This window comes from Helianthus annuus, chromosome 14, assembly GCF_002127325.2.
Source record: "Helianthus annuus cultivar XRQ/B chromosome 14, HanXRQr2.0-SUNRISE, whole genome shotgun sequence".
In the NCBI taxonomy this organism is placed as follows: domain Eukaryota; kingdom Viridiplantae; phylum Streptophyta; class Magnoliopsida; order Asterales; family Asteraceae; genus Helianthus; species Helianthus annuus.
In genome coordinates this window covers 14,134,048-14,151,452 of record NC_035446.2, presented here as the reverse complement: position 1 = coordinate 14,151,452, position 17,405 = coordinate 14,134,048, and the positions used below count along the sequence as shown (strand labels likewise).

At 35.2% G+C, this 17,405-nt stretch overlaps 2 protein-coding genes and 1 pseudogene across 2 annotated transcripts; all 3 read right to left on the bottom strand.

Moving 5' to 3' along the window:
* Window positions 1–57: 57 nt before the first annotated feature.
* LOC110908109 lies at window positions 58–4,218 on the bottom strand. Its single transcript, XM_022153013.2, has 9 exons — window positions 4,069–4,218; window positions 2,881–3,003; window positions 2,621–2,701; window positions 2,450–2,538; window positions 2,282–2,356; window positions 1,844–1,905; window positions 1,679–1,756; window positions 1,411–1,590; window positions 58–373 (listed from the first exon to the last, which is right to left on the bottom strand). The coding sequence occupies exons 2-9, from the start codon at window positions 3,001–3,003 to the stop codon at window positions 285–287; spliced, it is 777 nt and encodes a 258-aa protein (XP_022008705.1). The 5' UTR covers window positions 4,069–4,218; the 3' UTR covers window positions 58–284.
* Window positions 4,219–6,186: 1,968 nt separating this feature from the next.
* On the bottom strand, window positions 6,187–12,276 carry LOC110906437 (annotated as a pseudogene).
* A 254-nt stretch (window positions 12,277–12,530) lies between these two features.
* LOC110908107 lies at window positions 12,531–17,103 on the bottom strand. Its single transcript, XM_022153012.2, has 4 exons — window positions 16,689–17,103; window positions 14,289–14,391; window positions 13,311–13,472; window positions 12,531–12,822 (listed from the first exon to the last, which is right to left on the bottom strand). Exons 1-4 carry the CDS (start codon window positions 16,943–16,945, stop codon window positions 12,679–12,681), a joined length of 666 nt encoding a protein of 221 aa, XP_022008704.1. The 5' UTR covers window positions 16,946–17,103; the 3' UTR covers window positions 12,531–12,678.
* Window positions 17,104–17,405: the final 302 nt, after the last annotated feature.

Below are 17,405 nucleotides of genomic sequence, written 5' to 3'. Positions count from 1 at the left end.
GCCCTAAACTGTAATATCATATTCTGCTTACGAGACGAGTCTTGCTAAACAATTATGGACCCTACAAATATATTTTATTTTTAATATCTTTTAAAAAACAAGAAAAGAATAAAAAAATTACAAGATGGAAAAGAAGCTCAAGCTCACTATAAAATGGCTGGCATGACATATGACAAGTTAAAGCTAGTAAAAATAAAGTGAAACTCATACAAACTCATGTCCTAAGCTGCTTCTGAAATACACAAAACATAGACCACAAGCAAACTGGTGAAACAAGCCTTTCTTTACATTCCATCTGCCGCTGCAGCCTGAGTCGGCCCGTTTGATCTGAAACCACGACCCCTGCCACGAGTTCCCCTCCCACGTCCACGTCCTGTTAACGGTGCAATAACAGGTTTATATTAAAACATGCCGGATAGGGTCGGACCAAGTTGGTCCTACCCACAAACAGCTTTTTGTTCTTTTTTATTAGTTATATAAATGAGTTAAAATCTAGTTAATATAATAATCACAATACCACTAGACCACTAGATCATGGGGTTTTAATAAGCAATTTAGTCGGGTTTTAATGCATTTGAAGCAGTGTTGGATATTCGGAGCTAATCGGTGACTAATCGCTAGTCGGCCGGCTACTGATTAATTTTTAGGCAATCAGAGAACTAATCGCTAGTCGGCCCTAATTAGCCCAAGTCAGACCTAATCGAATCTAATCTGCCGTAAAATCAGCCCTAGTCGGCCGGAAATAGGCTATTCCAGCAAGATTCCAGCCAAAACCTATAAATTCCAACGATTAATATTTGTTTACTTAAAAAATGGGTAGAGGAGGGGTTAAGACCTCTCTACGTAAAAAATACATATAAAATGTGTATATATTACATGTATAAAACTAAGAATTACATATAAAAACTCAATCCGATTAATCGCTAGTCGGTACCCCACCGGCCGACTAGCGCTTAGCTATTCTTACAACCATGGTATGTACAGATTTCAAATGGTTTTCAATCTGTTTGGCTACCACAACCAATTTGGCCCGTTTCGTTTTTGGATACCCAATCAATATGATTGGGTATTCATGATATGCAGTTTTCACATCATGAATACCCAATCATATTTTGATTGATGGATCCAATCTTACATAAACAATTCTACACGTAATTGAAAAAAACAGATCCAGGCCTAATCTTACAAAGCTATCATATTTCAATAAGAATCTAAATAAAACGATCTGGAACTAGGTAGGTTGTATGGATTTTGAATAGATACTCAAGGGACTTCTCACATGTTTCACTCTATTGGCTCCTTGCATTTATATGATTGACCAATTACAGATAAAACCTAACCGTGTAACCATTAATACCAAAGTTCATGTCAGGAGCTTTTAGAATATCTTTTTTTTTTATAAGGCAGTACCTCTTCCCTGCTGCATCGGTGGGGCTTCTTGATTATATCCTCCATCGTATTGATCATCCATATATGGACCATTGTTATTGTAACCTCCCCTTCCGCGACCTCTGAAATTACGACCTCGTCCTCGGCCCCTGCCCCTGGTGAATTCACGAGGTGCATCCCATCCCGCGTCCTCATACTCTCCTGTTGCACACCCATTTTAAATCTAAATTCTTTAACCCAACAAAAAGTCAACATATATAAAACTCAATGTTGCTAGATTAGATCATACCAGGCATGGTGGCTCTAGACCCTCCTCTTCCTCTTCCCCTTCTACCACGGCCCCTGCCCCTTGCAGTTGGTGATCCATCTGCATAAGCAAGAAGGTCGATAGATCCATCCAAAAGTCAACGTACATAAAAAAGTCAATAAATATCTGATGCCTAGAATGGCATACCTCCTTCATACTCAAATTCAGTTGCCACCTTCACCTGATCAGCTGGCAATGGAGGCTGATATCTGCAAAACAATTATTACAATATGTATGTTTACAGAAACAATATAATTAAAATATGTATCTATATCTTCGAATTAAACAATTGAAAAGGCTTTTTACATCAAAAACAGACTTTCGACCACTTTCAACCTGTTCGACCCATTCCAATCGTTGCCCTTTATATGTCTTTTGTTTGACCCATTTGATATAAATATTGGCTTTGAGCTAACATTGAACCCGTACCGATTTGTTCCTTTTCACTAGCCTTTTTATTGACCCATTTGAGATAAAACCTAACCGAATTAGACCCATTCATATGTAAAGGGTCAAATTAGCATCTACCGGATGAACCTATGTTTAACTTAACAAGAACATAGCAAACATAATAAACCAACTCACCCAATAGATGATGTATTCAGTTCCTTCGTAGAGAGAGTTACGGTGATCATTGAAACATGCCTTGTGGTTTCTATACTGCAGAAGCACAAAACATAAATAATAAATTTTAACAATAATCATACAACAACAAAGACCATTCATTTTAATACAAGCTCAAGATGATCTTACGGTAGTAAGCCCTCCTCTAGCGGTTCCCATGTATCAGTTATGTCTGTTGACCCAATTGTTGTAATTTGATGAAGACCAACAACTCTCCTCTGTGATACAACTAGACATCAAAACCAGAAATCCAGAATATAATAATACAAAGTTAAGGGTTTTAGATGTGAATCATTATACCTTTATCAGCTCCACAATCGTTACAGTTTTATTGATTGCTCTGCCCATTGCTTTAAACACGATTTCTGACGATCCTTTTTCCTATTATATGGTACAATAAGGTGAAGTTAAAAACAAATGATTACATAAGACACTAAATATAGCCTTAAATGTTACTTTTCACACCGCTCTATATACATGCACAGGGGTAACTGATTAAAGCTAGAAGGTCAATGTATCCATTTGACAACAACTCTTACGATTTTAAAGAAATAGAATACCTGAAGCAAAGTGATGGCATAGGTGATATAGTTCCGCATCCTTCCCTGGCTGGTGATTCGGATCTCATTTTCATCAATGGGTTGCTCTGCTCTTGGCTTTTCCACCTTTTGGTACCGATCCATCTTCAACAAATTAACAAATCAAAACCTTATTTTAAATCACAATTCTAACAGGCAAAACATGATTTCTCAGCATAAATTATTAAAAAGAAACAAAAGAAAAACCTAAAAAAATATAAAGGTAACTTGCATTTTTAGCACAGAAACACTGCTCAGCTGTCGTGGAATGTCCCTTATGATAAAAAAGAGAAAAAAAATCACCTAATAGTAACCATGGTTCTCAAATGACCTACTAAAGTCACTCAACGTTTTTTCTTTCTTCTAAAGTCACTTAAACCTCATTAGGTGTTCCAATCTTGTTAAAAATATTTATAGAAGTTGCAACTTTTTTTATTGAGAGTTCTAAATGAAACATATATGACTCTTTGGTAACTAATTAGCAATTACTTTTCTCTAACTAGACTTAAACTGAACAATTATGGAACTTTACCAACAATTAATGAATTTTTCTTCAGTATTACCTCCTACTTCAAGCGAAAAAAAACTAATCACTAAATAGTAACCAAAGATTATAACATTTAAAAAAAAATCACAAGATTGGAACATGCCCAATGAAATTTAAGTGCCTTCACTCAGACACTATTTGGTGACTTTTTTCCTAACAAAAACTTTGCTAATTCAAACTTACAACTCCAATTATATTCAAACTAAAAAAAAACTCAAAATCTATTCAAACTTAAGTCTAATAAGAAGACAAAAAAACAATAAAAAAAATACACTCAAACGCTGCATTTACTGTTGTATTACATCAAAACCATAAACAATACTTACCTACAAAAGGAATCCTAATAATAAGTAAAACCAAAAAGTAGAAGACAATGGCTATAATAATTATTATTATTATAATAATAATCAACAAAAAATTAGTACGATCTGGAACCTTTTACGCATCTAAAAAAGTATACTAACATCATTAATCAATTTCATATAACAAAATTAACGTAAAACAAAAAAAAAAATCAAGTGCAAATTTGCTCAGAAAATGAGAAATATGAATCCGAATCTTATAAATTACATAAAGAAAACAGTAGAATTAATGAATAGGAGATGAATTGAGAAGATATATACCTTTGATTTGATTGATTGAATTTTAAGATACAACGGTGACGAAAGAGCCCTCTTTTCCGGCTTCAATGTTGTTCGTTTAAGCCCTAAACCGTTTTGGGTATGAAGTTGGAGTATTTATAGCAGCAGTTGCCCTAAACTGATATCTAAACCGTTGAACCGGTTGGCTGTTTTGCTTCGTGTTGATGGGCCGGGTTTCCCGGTTTGTGCGTCACTTTTGACCCGAGTGTCCAACAATTTTGACTTATTCAGCTTTTTCCTAATTAGGTATTTTCTTGTTACCTTATTTTTTATTAATTTTTTTTTTTAACGGCTTATTTTTTATTAATTACTTCAACTAACTTACCCAATTCTTTTACCTTATTTTTTATTAATTATTTCAACTAACTTACCCAATTCTTTTAAATAATTTATAAAATTATCTCCTTCAACTTTAGCATATTGTTCCAAACATTTCTGGTGAACCTTAGTTTCTTTTTTTCTTTTATGAAACCGCCACCACCGTCAAAGCGAGGATAAATCAAAAGCGCCATCTCTCCCACCCAAAAATCTCTAACAAAATAGAGCAAACTAGAAGATCTTACAAATTTATTTGAATGTGTTGTTTCTTAAAATTCAGTTTTACATTACATATTGAACTCTTTGAGTTCTCATTTGAGTTCTAATGAATCATCCCAAAATCCTAATGTTGGCTCATGTGGATCCCGCATTAAGAACAAGTGATTGAAAGCCAAAATAAATCTACAATCAACTGATCCAGAATAACAGTGCTTGGATTCATTCTCCTCCCAATGGCAAAGGCATCAAACAACTGTTGCTTCCAAAGGTCCGCTACAAGCTAAAGTCTGTTGATTCACAAGGTCTGCCAAAGTAAACCACTGATGAAGACTAAAGTTTGCTAGAAGCAAAGGTCTGATCACCCTTTGATTATAGAAGACAAAGTCTGATGAAGAAAGTCTGCTAAGGCTCAACAGAGGATAAGGCTCATCAGACGTTGAATCAACAGAGGATAGATAACAGTGTTTTCAATGTAACAGTGTTTAGCTATAGCAGATATTAGAGGTTGTTATAGTTGTTAGATGTCATTGTCTAGGTGACGCCAGCCTAGATTCCTTAGTGGTTTGCATTGTACTATAAATAAAACAGTGCATGTACTGTTCTATTTATCACTTCACATACTTGACATTTTGTACGAGCAAATTGAGTGATCCAAGGCTGAGGGGGAGTTTGTATTCATGCATACGTGAATCATTGTAATATTCAATCATTCAGTTTAAAGTATTCATGATGAAAGCAAATCTCTCATTGTTTGTGATATAAAGTTTATCTTCATTCCATTATAATTATTTCTGTATTTGTTATCTTCTTCCATTGTTCATCTTAAACGTTTACAAACAATTGAAACTCAGATCCTAACACCCAAAATTCAAACTCTAGTTTAGGGGAAAGTACTTGGGTCACTATATGTGGACTATGATACCTGGTTAATTTCATTGCTTCCACATCTGATGAAAATAAGTAAATTGGGCTTGATTCATGAACGATATTGGAGAGATGGTTGTGGCTGCTTGACATGAAGATTAAGTGAGTTATGGAGGTCGTTCTCGAAGTTCTGGGGTAGCGTTGTGCGTTGGATTTGTATGTTTTGGTAACATTTGTGGTGGATGCAAATGAGGTAATTGTAGGAACAGGTTGCAGCGGCGTTTGCGGTGGATCGCAGGAATTGACGGGGATACAAATGAGGAAGACGAAGAAAAAGGGAGGCTGGTGGATTGAAGATGATAGAAATTAGATGATTTGATTTTTTGCGGATTAATAAAATGTATAAAAATATAGCAAAATACCCATTTTGGTAAATAGTTTTCAAATCACCCATTTTGATAAATATTTTTTTCCTCCAACACCTATTTGGGAAAAACTCATGAAGAGATTATGAGTAACTTTTTGGAGTTTTTTTACGAGGTTTGTTCAATACAGGTTTCATTTACTTATAATATATTATTGCTTCATGAAGTTTGAAGTTTTAATATGTTTCTTTCTTAAACATAATACAACAGTATAAGTAAAAATTTCTAATCTTATACAGAGAAGACATGATTACAAAAATATACACTACCAACACTCAAAGAGTTTAACACATCACATCTCCTTGAAGAATATCTTGATAAGCTCTGAAGTTGAAACCATACTCAACAGTTTGCCAATCTCTCACAGGTGTAACAGTTGTGCATCGATAAAAGTTGATTTTATAATCATGTACTACAACTTTATATAAATCTTTATTTTCACCAACACCAAATTTCAAGAGAATAACAACAACATCTTCTTGAAGCTGTCCATTAAAAACAGGTATCAAATGACTTTTAATACCTGTTTGAATCTTAGCACCCTGAATAATTTAAACAAAGAATTTTTTAGTATATAAAACTACAGTCTCTGATAGAACGGAAAAACACAAATACAAATTACCTTTTCATCAATGAAGAGAGGAGATCCATTTTATAACCTTGATTCCATTTTCGAATAATCCTCGCTTTCATGTACCACGTATCTTTCCCAGGATTCAAATCGTTAACAAAACTAAGATTGTTACTCTCAACTAATGTTGATATGCTTCTAATTCGGAATTCGGATTGAATTCAAATTTGAAATTTCAAAATCCGAAATCAGAGAAGATGGGAGTGTGATCAAATATGAAGAGATAAATGAGAAGAAAAACCTTATATAAGAAGATGATTGACAGGAGTTTGTGAGTGACATGCATTAATTGCAAATCACGTATTCCCATGCATTTTTGAATTTGAAATTGCCGGCAATTAACCTTTAACCCCTTCTGATATAAAAGCATTATATAAAACTTCAACCACTGCTGGGTATTAAAGTATAGACGGATATATATGGGCAGATGTTTTCTTGGCAGAGGTTTAATTGAATTTTAAAGTAATTTTATATATTAAGACTTATGATGCAATAATGGCACAAGAAAAGCATTCCTGAACAGCCTCTCTGGCTACCACATCATCTTTTCTTATGTCACTGAAATTTCTCATTTTATAGAAAGTATAGATAATGAGCCAAACCGTTAATAATGGTTTTTTGTTATTATAAATCAAAACCGAACCGTTAAAATTTAAAACCGAACCAAATCAAACGTTACCAAGGGTTTGTTTTATGGTTTGGGCTCATGGACTTTACTACAAGTTGTCCAAAAATGACATGAAACATGATAAAGCTCAATTTAGAGAGAGAATCTAAAGAGAGAGAGGATTTCCCAAAATCAAGCTGACCCTAGGCGGGAAAGCCCTAACTGATTATAACGACTAACTACAACCGTTTTACAATTTTACAACATCAGTCCCTTAACTATTCTACTTTTACAATCAAAACCTTAAACTTGTAACTAACTATTCTATATATCAATACCCCCCCATATGAAAATTCTTTGTCCACAAGGAAATAAAGCCTATTAATCACAACTGAAAAGCCGGAAATCTGAGTTGAAAATCATGCTTAATCTCCCAAGTTGCATCAGCCAATGTTTGACCAACCCACTGTACCAAAACTTGTGATACTGCTTTGCTGCCCATTCTGATCACACTTTGATCCAACACCTTAGCAGGTTATAGGGTGAATCTGGGAACTTGAGGAATAGGTGTTACTTGAACTGGAGGACCATTTGCAGCTTTCAACAGAGAGACATGAAACACAGGATGCAGCTGGGATTCAGGTGGCAAATCCAGTTTGTAAGCAACTTCTCCTATTTTTCCCACAACTAAGAAAGGCCCATAATATTTTGGAGAAAATTTATTGTACACAGCTCCCCTTAAAGAAGTTTGTATATAAGGCCTCAACTTCAAATACACCCAAGATCCCTCTTGAAACTGTCTATCAGTTCTGTGTTTGTTAGCTTGTTGTCTGAGTCTATTTTGTGCCATAGCCAGTGTGCTCCTCAAAATTTTAATTGCTTCCTCCCTTGAACACATTTCCTCATCTAGACTTGCCACTTTAGTATCCCTATGCACATAAGGCACATGAATAGGAGGAGGAATCCCATACAGAGCTTGAAAAGGTGTAGTTTTTATTGAAGTGTGATAGTTAGTGTTATACCACCATTCAGCAAGCGATAACCAATTTGCCCATGAATCAGCATAATGTAAAACCATACACCTGATATAAGTCTCCAAGCATCTATTAACCACTTCCGTTTGTCCATCGGTTTGTGGGTGATATGCAGTGGACATTTGAACAACAATGCCTTGTAATCTAGTAAACTCTTGCCAAAAATTGCTTAGAAAAATGGAGTCCCTATCCGATACAATGGTAGTAGGCCACCCATGAAGTTTATAAACATTGTCAATAAAAGCTTTGGCCACTGAACTTGCAGAAATTGGCTGTGTCATGCCCACAAAATGAGCATATTTTGTAAGCCTATCAACAACCACAAAGATCACATTTTTACCTTTGGACTTGGGTAACCCAGTAATGAAGTCCATACTGACATCAGAGAAGATGCAAGTAGGAATAGGCAGAGGTTGAATTAAACCAGGAGAAGCTACTGTCTCATATTTAGCATGCTGACATACACTGCAGGCTCTAACCCATTCTCTGACTGCTTTAGATTGCCCTTTCCAGTAAAAAAAACCTTTCAATCTCTGAAGTGTAGCATGATACCCTGAATGACCTCCCATAGTAGAGTCATGACAGTGCACAATGATATCTTTCCTTAATTGAGTATCATTTCCAATCACCAATTTACCCTTCCTCTTTAATAAGCCCTGATCCCAACTGAATTGACCCATTTGTACCCCCTTGTTGGAGTTTAGAAATAGTGTCCTTCAATACAACATCACTCTCCCATGAAGATTTAATTCGGTCCAATAACAATGGTTCAAAAGAAGAAATGGAAAGAGCATATAAGGAGGAACCTTGAACCCTGGATAAAGCATCAGCAGCCACATTCTCTACTCCTTTCTTATATTGTATTTCAAAGTCATAATGCATCAGTTTAACCATCCAAGAATGTTGAAGAGGAGTTGTAATCTTCTGATCAATCAAATACTTAAGACTTCTTTGATCAGTCTTAAAGATGAAATGATTAGAGATCAAATAATAATGCCACTGTTTGACTACAAACAGAATGGCCAATAACTCGTTATCATATACAGATAAAGCTTGTTGTTTGGGAGAAAGTGGTTTACTGATAAATGCTAGAGGATGGTGATTCTGCATTAAGACTGCCCCAATACCCTTTGAAGAAGCATCAGTCTCTACAATAAAGGGCTGATGTTGGTCAGGCAAAGCCAAGACTGGAGCATTACTCAAAGCAAATTTCAGCTGATTAAAAGAAGACTGGGCTGCCTCAGACCAATGAAAAGAATCCTTCTTCAATAAATCAGTCAAGGGTTTAGCTATGATCCCATAAGAACAAATAAATCTTCTATAGTAACCTGCTAGGCCCAAAAACCCTCTTAATTGTTTAACATTGGTAGGAATAGGCCACTGAGATACAGACTCTATCTTAGATGGGTCAGTTGACACCCCTGCAGCAGTAATAACATGGCCCAAATATTCAACTTTTGTACCCCCAAAGCTGCACTTTGATTTCTTTGCAAATAATTGGTGGTTCCTTAAAGTGCTCAAAACTTGATTCAAATGAGTAACATGTTGCTCCATGGTCTTGCTGTAGACTAGAATGTCATCAAAAAGACCAACACAAACTTCCTCAAAAAGTCTTTAAAAGTCTGATTCATTAATGCTTGAAAAGTGGCTGGGGCATTGGTTAACCCAAAGGGCATAACCAAAAATTCAAATAGACCTTAGTGAGTTCTAAAAGCAGTCTTGTGAATATCAGGCTCAAACATTCTAACCTGATGATAACCGGACCTCAAATCCAACTTTGAAAATACTGTAGCTCCCCCTAATTCCTCCAACAATTCATCAATTAATGGAATAGGGAATCTGTTCTTAATGGTAGCCTCATTTAACTGCCTATAATCCACACACATTCTCCAAGTACCATCCTTCTTTTTAACTAAAACCACAGGTGCTGCAAATGAACTTTTACTGCTCCTTATCACCCCACTATCAAGCAATTCTTGTGTCATCTTCTCAATTACATCCTTTTGTAAGGCTTGGTATCTATAAGATCTCAAGTTGATTGGTTTACTTACATTGACAAGAGTAATCTGATGGTCACAGGATCTTTGAGGTGGTAGAGACTTTGGTACTTGAAAAACATCATCATACTCCCTTATCACAGCCTGTAAGTTTTCATCACTCACTGTCTCAGACACATTAGATCCAAATGATGTTTGGCCTTCCATTTGAGACAATTGTAAGGCAAAAATTTGTGACTGAACTACCCCTGTCATGCTATTCAACATAGTAGCCATTCTATCACTTGAGCATACTTTCATTTTATTATTTTCAGTTCCTTTTAACACATATTCTTTCTCATCTACCTTAAATTTCATGGTAAGATCAGTGAAATTCCAAACTATATCTCCCAAGGTAGCCAACCACTGAACTCCTAGCACCATATCATAATTCTCTAAAGGCAACACTAAGACATCAGTTACAAACCATACCCCTTGCATCATCCATTTAAAATCTTTACATTTCAACCCACATTCCAATTGATTACCATTAGCTACAGTTACTCTCACAGGTTTAACTTTCTGTAACTGACACTTTAACTTGGTTATCAATTTAATATCAATGAAGTTATGAGTTGATCCCGAGTCTGTTAAGATCAATAACTTCCTGGTACCCCTAGATCCAGTTATTTTCATTGTTGAAAACGAGGGAATACCTGTAATTGCATGTAAAGAGATATGAGGAGTGTCTTCAATACATTCTTCCTCCTCATTAATTTCCTCCTCTTCCGGATCATCAGTGAGCTCTAAATTGAACAGTTGTTTGTTTCTGCAGTTGTGACTTGGTGTAAATTTTTCATTACACCAAAAGCATTCCCCCTTTTCCCTCTTTTCTGCCATCTCTTTTGTAGTCAATCTTCTGGTTGTTTTGACTGGTAAGTGGTTTCCAAGTTTTGGACTAGGAAGTAATGGTAAGGCATTGGCATTCATTGCAGAAGGTGGCTTCAATTGTGAATTAAAAGATTTATGTGGGAAATTTGAATTGTTAGGAGTATATCTCTTGTTATGCAAATTCCCAAACAAAACATTGTGTAAATTTTCTTGCTGTTTAGAAATAGCATATGCTTCTCTCAAATCTTTTGGCTTAAAAGCTTTGACCAAACACCTTATTTCCATCTTAAGGCCCCCCACAAATAGACTCACAGCATGAGCTTGAGATATTGTTACCTTGTTTAGTAGTGCATCAAAGGCATCACAATACTCCTGCAAGCTACCAGTCTGATGCAAATTTTTAAGTTCTTCCATAGCATCCTCCAACAAATCCATTGAAAATCTTGCAGTGGCTGATCTGCTGTAATCATCCCAACTGATAGTATCAACTGTCAAATTATTGCTCTTAAAATATCCTTGATGCCAAGGTAGAGCTTTACCCTCTAAGTTCACTACCGCATATCTCATCTTTAAATGCTCAGGAGTACGGTCAACCTCAAAGAAATGGTTGCACTTATAGATCCATCCTTCCACATCTTCTCCATTAAATTTGGGAAAATCTAACCTCCCCAGTCTTGCTAATCTTGTTTCTGAATTTCCTCCATTGACCACCATTCCTCTATTATTTTCTATTGCTGTTAATTTCTCCACCATTAATTGCATTTGTAATTGAAACTGTGCCACTGCTGCCTTATTTTCTTCTGCACTCGTAGCCACTGTTTGCATATTGTCACTCACCAACTGAGAATTTGCTTGGAGATCTTGTACAATAATCTCCATCTTACCAATCGCCAATTGACTATCCTTCAACTGTTTCTCCATTTCTTGTTGTCGAGTATTCGCCATTGACAATGTATTACAGAAGATTGAAATCGGAACAATCGATTTCGTTGAGTCGGAAATGAACCGGACCAAAATGAAGGTGAATCAATCGATACAATGATCGATCCACAGAAATGAATTGAACGGATGTGATGAAACAGGTCACCGGAGCTTGATCGGAACAAGCTCTGATACCAATGATAATGCTCAATTTAGAGAGAGAATCTAGAGAGAGAGAGGATTTCCCAAAATCAAGCTGACCCTAGGCGGGAAAGCCCTAACTGCTTATAACGACTAACTACAACCGTTTTACAATTTTACAACATCAGTCCCTTAACTATTCTACTTTTACAATCAAAACCTTAAATTAAACTTGTAACTAACTATTCTATATATCAAAACATATTTTAAAAATTATTAAAACAACGTGTTCAAGAATTTCATAATAGACACATGCAAAATATACAGATATTTCTCATTCCAGTAGTTTTATATCTATAAAAAGGAGTAACAAAAGTATATGAGACACTACTTTTTGTACTTTAGTGATGCTTCCACTAGATTCCAAATGCTGATAAGATGTTTTATTCATATAAAACAACATCGGGCCACAAACATAGTTTTAATCGAAAGGCAAATGGGATGAGGACTATTCAAAATCCATAGTTTTGATCGAAATACAAATGGTATGATAACAATTTCAAACTTAGATATTACGTTGTTTGGTCGTGAGCGGATCAATGATGTTTCTCCATCCATTGTAGTTGATTGGTTCCGAGTCATTGAAGGGTATCGAAAACCCGTTAACAAAGAAAAACGGCGTGCCGAACACCCCTCTCGAGCAACCATACTACAAAAAACGAAAATACAGCACGAAAATAATCAGTTTTTAGGTTGTTGTATCTAGCTCATTTGATAAATGTGTCATGTTCGGTTTAACATGTTTTATGAAATGGGTTGTGTCCAGGTTAACATCTTTAACCCATTTTAGTTAAGAAGTCAACCTGCAAACCTGTTTAATTAAACATGGTGGCCCACTAACCCGTTTAATCCATTTTTACAACCTACCAACCCGATTAACATGTTTACAACTTGACTCCTACTTGAACCCATTTGGCACATTTAAATAAATGGGTTAAAATGTCGTTTTTGGGTTTCACGAATTTTAAGTTTGTGCGGGTAAGGGTTGATGTTTTCTGATACAAAAAATAATACAGGTCGTATTTAGGTTGAACAACTCAACCCACTAACCCGAAACCCATCCACCTGACAAAGTTGACACCCTACTACGTTTTATGCAAGATGACAACTCATGAAGCGAGGTTTTTCGATTTTTACCTTGAATGAAACTCTTGTTTTGGTACCCGTAGCCGAGTCATTGAATCCAGACTTAATAGCGGATTGCATGGAGTTGCCGAGGGTGCTTGATGCGAAATTTATGACTTTATCGAGAACAGCTTCGCGAGACATATTCAAGGTCTGCTCGCTGTAAAATCGCTCCTGTTTGTGCGTCGACAAACACATGATTAATGTACAAAATGTTTCGGTATAACCTTGATTATAAAAATTGCACGTAAAAGAAACATACTTTATGTCAATTTATGTTAAATAAACATACTTTTAAAATCGACATCTAAGAGGTTATGTACTTATGTTGAAGAGGGGTAGCAATTCTTCACACGCCACGATAATAATCAAGTTTTGTTTTGGGTTGTCATATCCAACTCGTTTAACTAAACGAGTCTAGTTATGTTGACATATTTAACTCGTTTATTCATACATGTTGACCTGTCAACCCATTTAATTAACATTTGACAACCATCCATTTTACGACGCATTTATCCTATTTATCCCAACCCACCAACCTGTGTATGACCCGTTTAACACATGTACAACTCATATACACTCGGTCAACCTGTTTGACTCGTTCAGATAAAAAGGTTAAGCGGATCAAGTTCGGGTTACATGATTTTAAATGTTTCTGTGTTAGAGTTGATGTTTTTATACAAATACACATATGCGTGGTACTCGGCCATTCGGGTTCAACAATTTAACCTACCAACCTGGCACGACACATAATTGACACTCCTAAGTCCTAAATTGTTATATGATACAAATATATAATTAATCAAATATGGGACCTGGTTGCCTATTAATCGTACAGATAACCAGATCCCGTGTTTGAAAATAAACTAATAGCAAACATTTAAACGTCGATTAAAAGTAGTTCCCTATAAAAAAACGACTTAAAGTGCATCTTTCACTCATAACTTTTCTTTTATCACAAATCATGAGAACTGAAGTCAGAGGTGTAACCTGATGCTTAAAAAATGCGTTCAACAAATGGTATGTAGCTGAAGCATTCAACTCATTGACGATATGCAAAGCGCGGGAAGTAATAAAAGCGTTGTCATGGTATCTGCAACACAATTCCGTCTTTGTTAGTCGAGAGGAACCAAATCGATCACAAAACAAGATGATAAAGCTATAAATAAATAGGTAGATAACGATACATTAAAAAGTTGGTAACCACTTTTGCCGTTATTACAAGAAGCAACTATGAATTTAAAGTTTATAAGAGCAAAATATAAGCCCCCAACTTTTAATCTAGCTAGGAACAATAGTCTTTATTATCCCACCAAATGTTTCACAAGAATGCAGGAAGCTTTAATAGTTGTACGTCTGATGCAGCAACTAACCTTCTTGTGCATTGAATAAAAAGTTGACAATTTGGTGCTTAGAAGTGCACTGGAGGGTAGGTCAACCCGTCAAAACACAAGCACGTACCATGTGCATTAAAGGTTGTACTAACTAATTACAACTAAGTAGTATGAGTTAACAGCAAATTTCGTCTCCATGGTTTGTCCAATTATGTCACTTCAGGCCAAATTTCATATTTGTACCGTTTTCGTCCCTGACATTCTTGAAACATGTCAGTTTCATCCAAAAAACTAAGGTTGAATCGAATAATTAGACAAACCACATGGACGAAAATGACAGTTGATTAATGTTTTTTTGGACGGAATTGCCATGTTTCAAGAATGGCAGGGATGAAAATGGTACAAATTTGAAATTTGATCTGAACTGGCATAATTAGACGAACTACAGGGACAAAAAATGACATTTAACTCTATTATTATTTATATAAGACATATATAGTCCTAGTGTCAGTAAACTTTATTAAAAAAAATACCTATTAATATAACAAGCTCTGTTTTGATATCATTTATTGTAGTTGTTTCGATGGGGTTAAACATGTTTTGACAAAAATTCTGTCATGAATACTTTTAATGTTGTTATATTATTGTGAAACTTTTTATAAAATATTAAAACTGTTTTTATATTCGATTATTGTTTACTAATTTTATTTTTTTATTTTTTTTACAATTGTAGTTGATTTGAAAAGAATAAACAAGGTTTAAATTTCTTTTAGTTCACTGTTAGTTGAAAATTTTCACATCAATAACAACTTTAAAACTTTAATTGTCTTAAAATTAAAAAGGGATGTTTTATACAAAAGTAATTCTAGATACAAGCTACTATAACTCATAAACACTTACACATCATACTTTTTTTATAGTTTACATGGATATACGCCCCGTTTGCGGTATGCCCATATAATGTATATATGTGTGGGCCATCGGGGGCAAAAGTGAAAGTGCACTAATTTTAACATTATTTTACTAATTTCGTGAAAATAACGTTAAAAGCTGAGGACGCTTAATCATGCATCATGTGGTGACGTTGATAGTTGAAAGACAAAATGTTACATGCATTAATCGGTCTTTGTCCCAATTGCTGAGTGTTATGTGCCTTATATCCAAGGTTTGATGCAAAACTACTATCGAGTCGGGGGTCTCACTGGAAGAGTTTCTTTATTCCTACGGGGTAGAGGTAAGACTGTCAACATTTTACTCTATTCAGACATGTACAATCCATAAACATCCACGTATTCCTTAACATTAATTACTTAAGACATTCGATTCAAGCCTACGTTATATCCTACGTTACACTAATTAATTATCTTTTTTGTTATGATATAAGCCTGAGATTTTCTTCTTTTACACTAATTAATTGAATAATCTTTTTTTTTTTTTTGTTATGATATAAGCCTGAGATCTCTTCTGTTACTCTAATTAATTACTAATTAATTAAATAACTTAATTAAATAACCTTTTTTGTTATGATATAAGCCTGAGATCTGTTCTGTTACGCTAATTAATTAAATAACCTTTTTTTGTTATGATATAACCCTGAGATCTCTTCTTTAAAACAAGTGGTTAGCCCTACATTAACATTTCAAACTATATGATTAATCATTCGAAATGACTTAAACCGCGGATATACAATTACTAAAAATAAAAAATATAACATACCAAATACAAAATTTTAATGGCGTATTTATTTCATATTCTTAATATATTTTTCAATTTAAAAAGTTAACCGTAAAACATATTTTATCTCAATATATTACTTTATAATTCTTAAATCTGGATGCCTCGATCAAAATATACTCAGAAATACCTCTATTTGATTTCGACTCGGTTGAAAATGAGCCGTTGAGCTGAGTTTGATTTGTGAACAAGCCAAACACGAGGAAAAGTACACAAGTTACATGTTATTAAACTAGAATTACTCTAAAACTGTGAACTATTGCTATGAAACAGAGACAACATACAAAAGACGGAATAATAATATAGTAATAGTAATACTAACGGTAACGGGAACGTGTGAACGATGAGCGATACAACAGTCGGGCCGTAGTGATCAACCGCTTGCTTAAGCGGAGGCCACGAGTCCCTGCTATCGGGGCAGACCGGATCGTAAAACGCCTCGATCAACACGGTGGCAGTAGACGCAGCCCGTTTTCGGTACACGAATCCGTCGTATCTTGATGGGATTATAGACTGTGATAAAAGGGCTGAGTAGGTTAGGATGAGTAAGAAAGTTAATGGGATTGTGGGGTTTGACATGGTGGGGTATATTGTTTATGGGTGTTGTGTGAATTGGGACGGCGGCGAGCGGCGGAGGAGGACGGAGGTGGGCGGAGGAAAATGTGGGAGGTTTGTTTGATATGGAGACTTGGTAGTAGTGGAGAATATGGAACTTGCTTTTTTATTGTTCATGTTTTGTACCACTTACTTGGCTTTCTAATTGTAGAAAAAGTAGCCAAAATTTGTGGAATATATGTAGATGAAAATGAGATGTTTAATAATTCAGTTAATTTGAATATTTTTACAAAATTTTGTTATTATTGTTATTGTTTTATTTGCATTGTGGAATTTACTTTATACCAATTGTTTTGTTTGCTTATTGATCCCTAGTTTGATTTTTTCTAGGAAATTTTGGTTAGAAACCTTTTTATTATGCCAGGAGAACAAGGTCTGATTTGGATGACCCTCTGAGCATTGACGGATCCATGAATTTTTTCCG

What these genes read in the sequence shown, in the direction of transcription:
- LOC110908109 (XM_022153013.2), bottom strand. Translation starts at nt 3,003, where the DNA reads ATGGATCGGTACCAAAAGGTGGAAAAGCCAAGAGCAGAGCAACCCATT. An exon ending in CGATTGTGGAGCTGATAAAG is followed by an intron (nt 2,539 to 2,620) that starts GTATAATGATTC and finishes GTTGTATCACAG; the next exon opens with AGGAGAGTTGTTGGTCTTCA. An exon ending in CTAGAGGAGGGCTTACTACC is followed by an intron (nt 2,357 to 2,449) that starts GTAAGATCATCT and finishes GTGCTTCTGCAG; the next exon opens with TATAGAAACCACAAGGCATG.
- LOC110908107 (XM_022153012.2), bottom strand. Translation starts at nt 16,945, where the DNA reads ATGTCAAACCCCACAATCCCATTAACTTTCTTACTCATCCTAACCTAC. An exon ending in GTTCACACGTTCCCGTTACC is followed by an intron (nt 14,392 to 16,688) that starts GTTAGTATTACT and finishes ATTGTGTTGCAG; the next exon opens with ATACCATGACAACGCTTTTA. An exon ending in AAACAAGAGTTTCATTCAAG is followed by an intron (nt 12,823 to 13,310) that starts GTAAAAATCGAA and finishes CGTTTTTTGTAG; the next exon opens with TATGGTTGCTCGAGAGGGGT.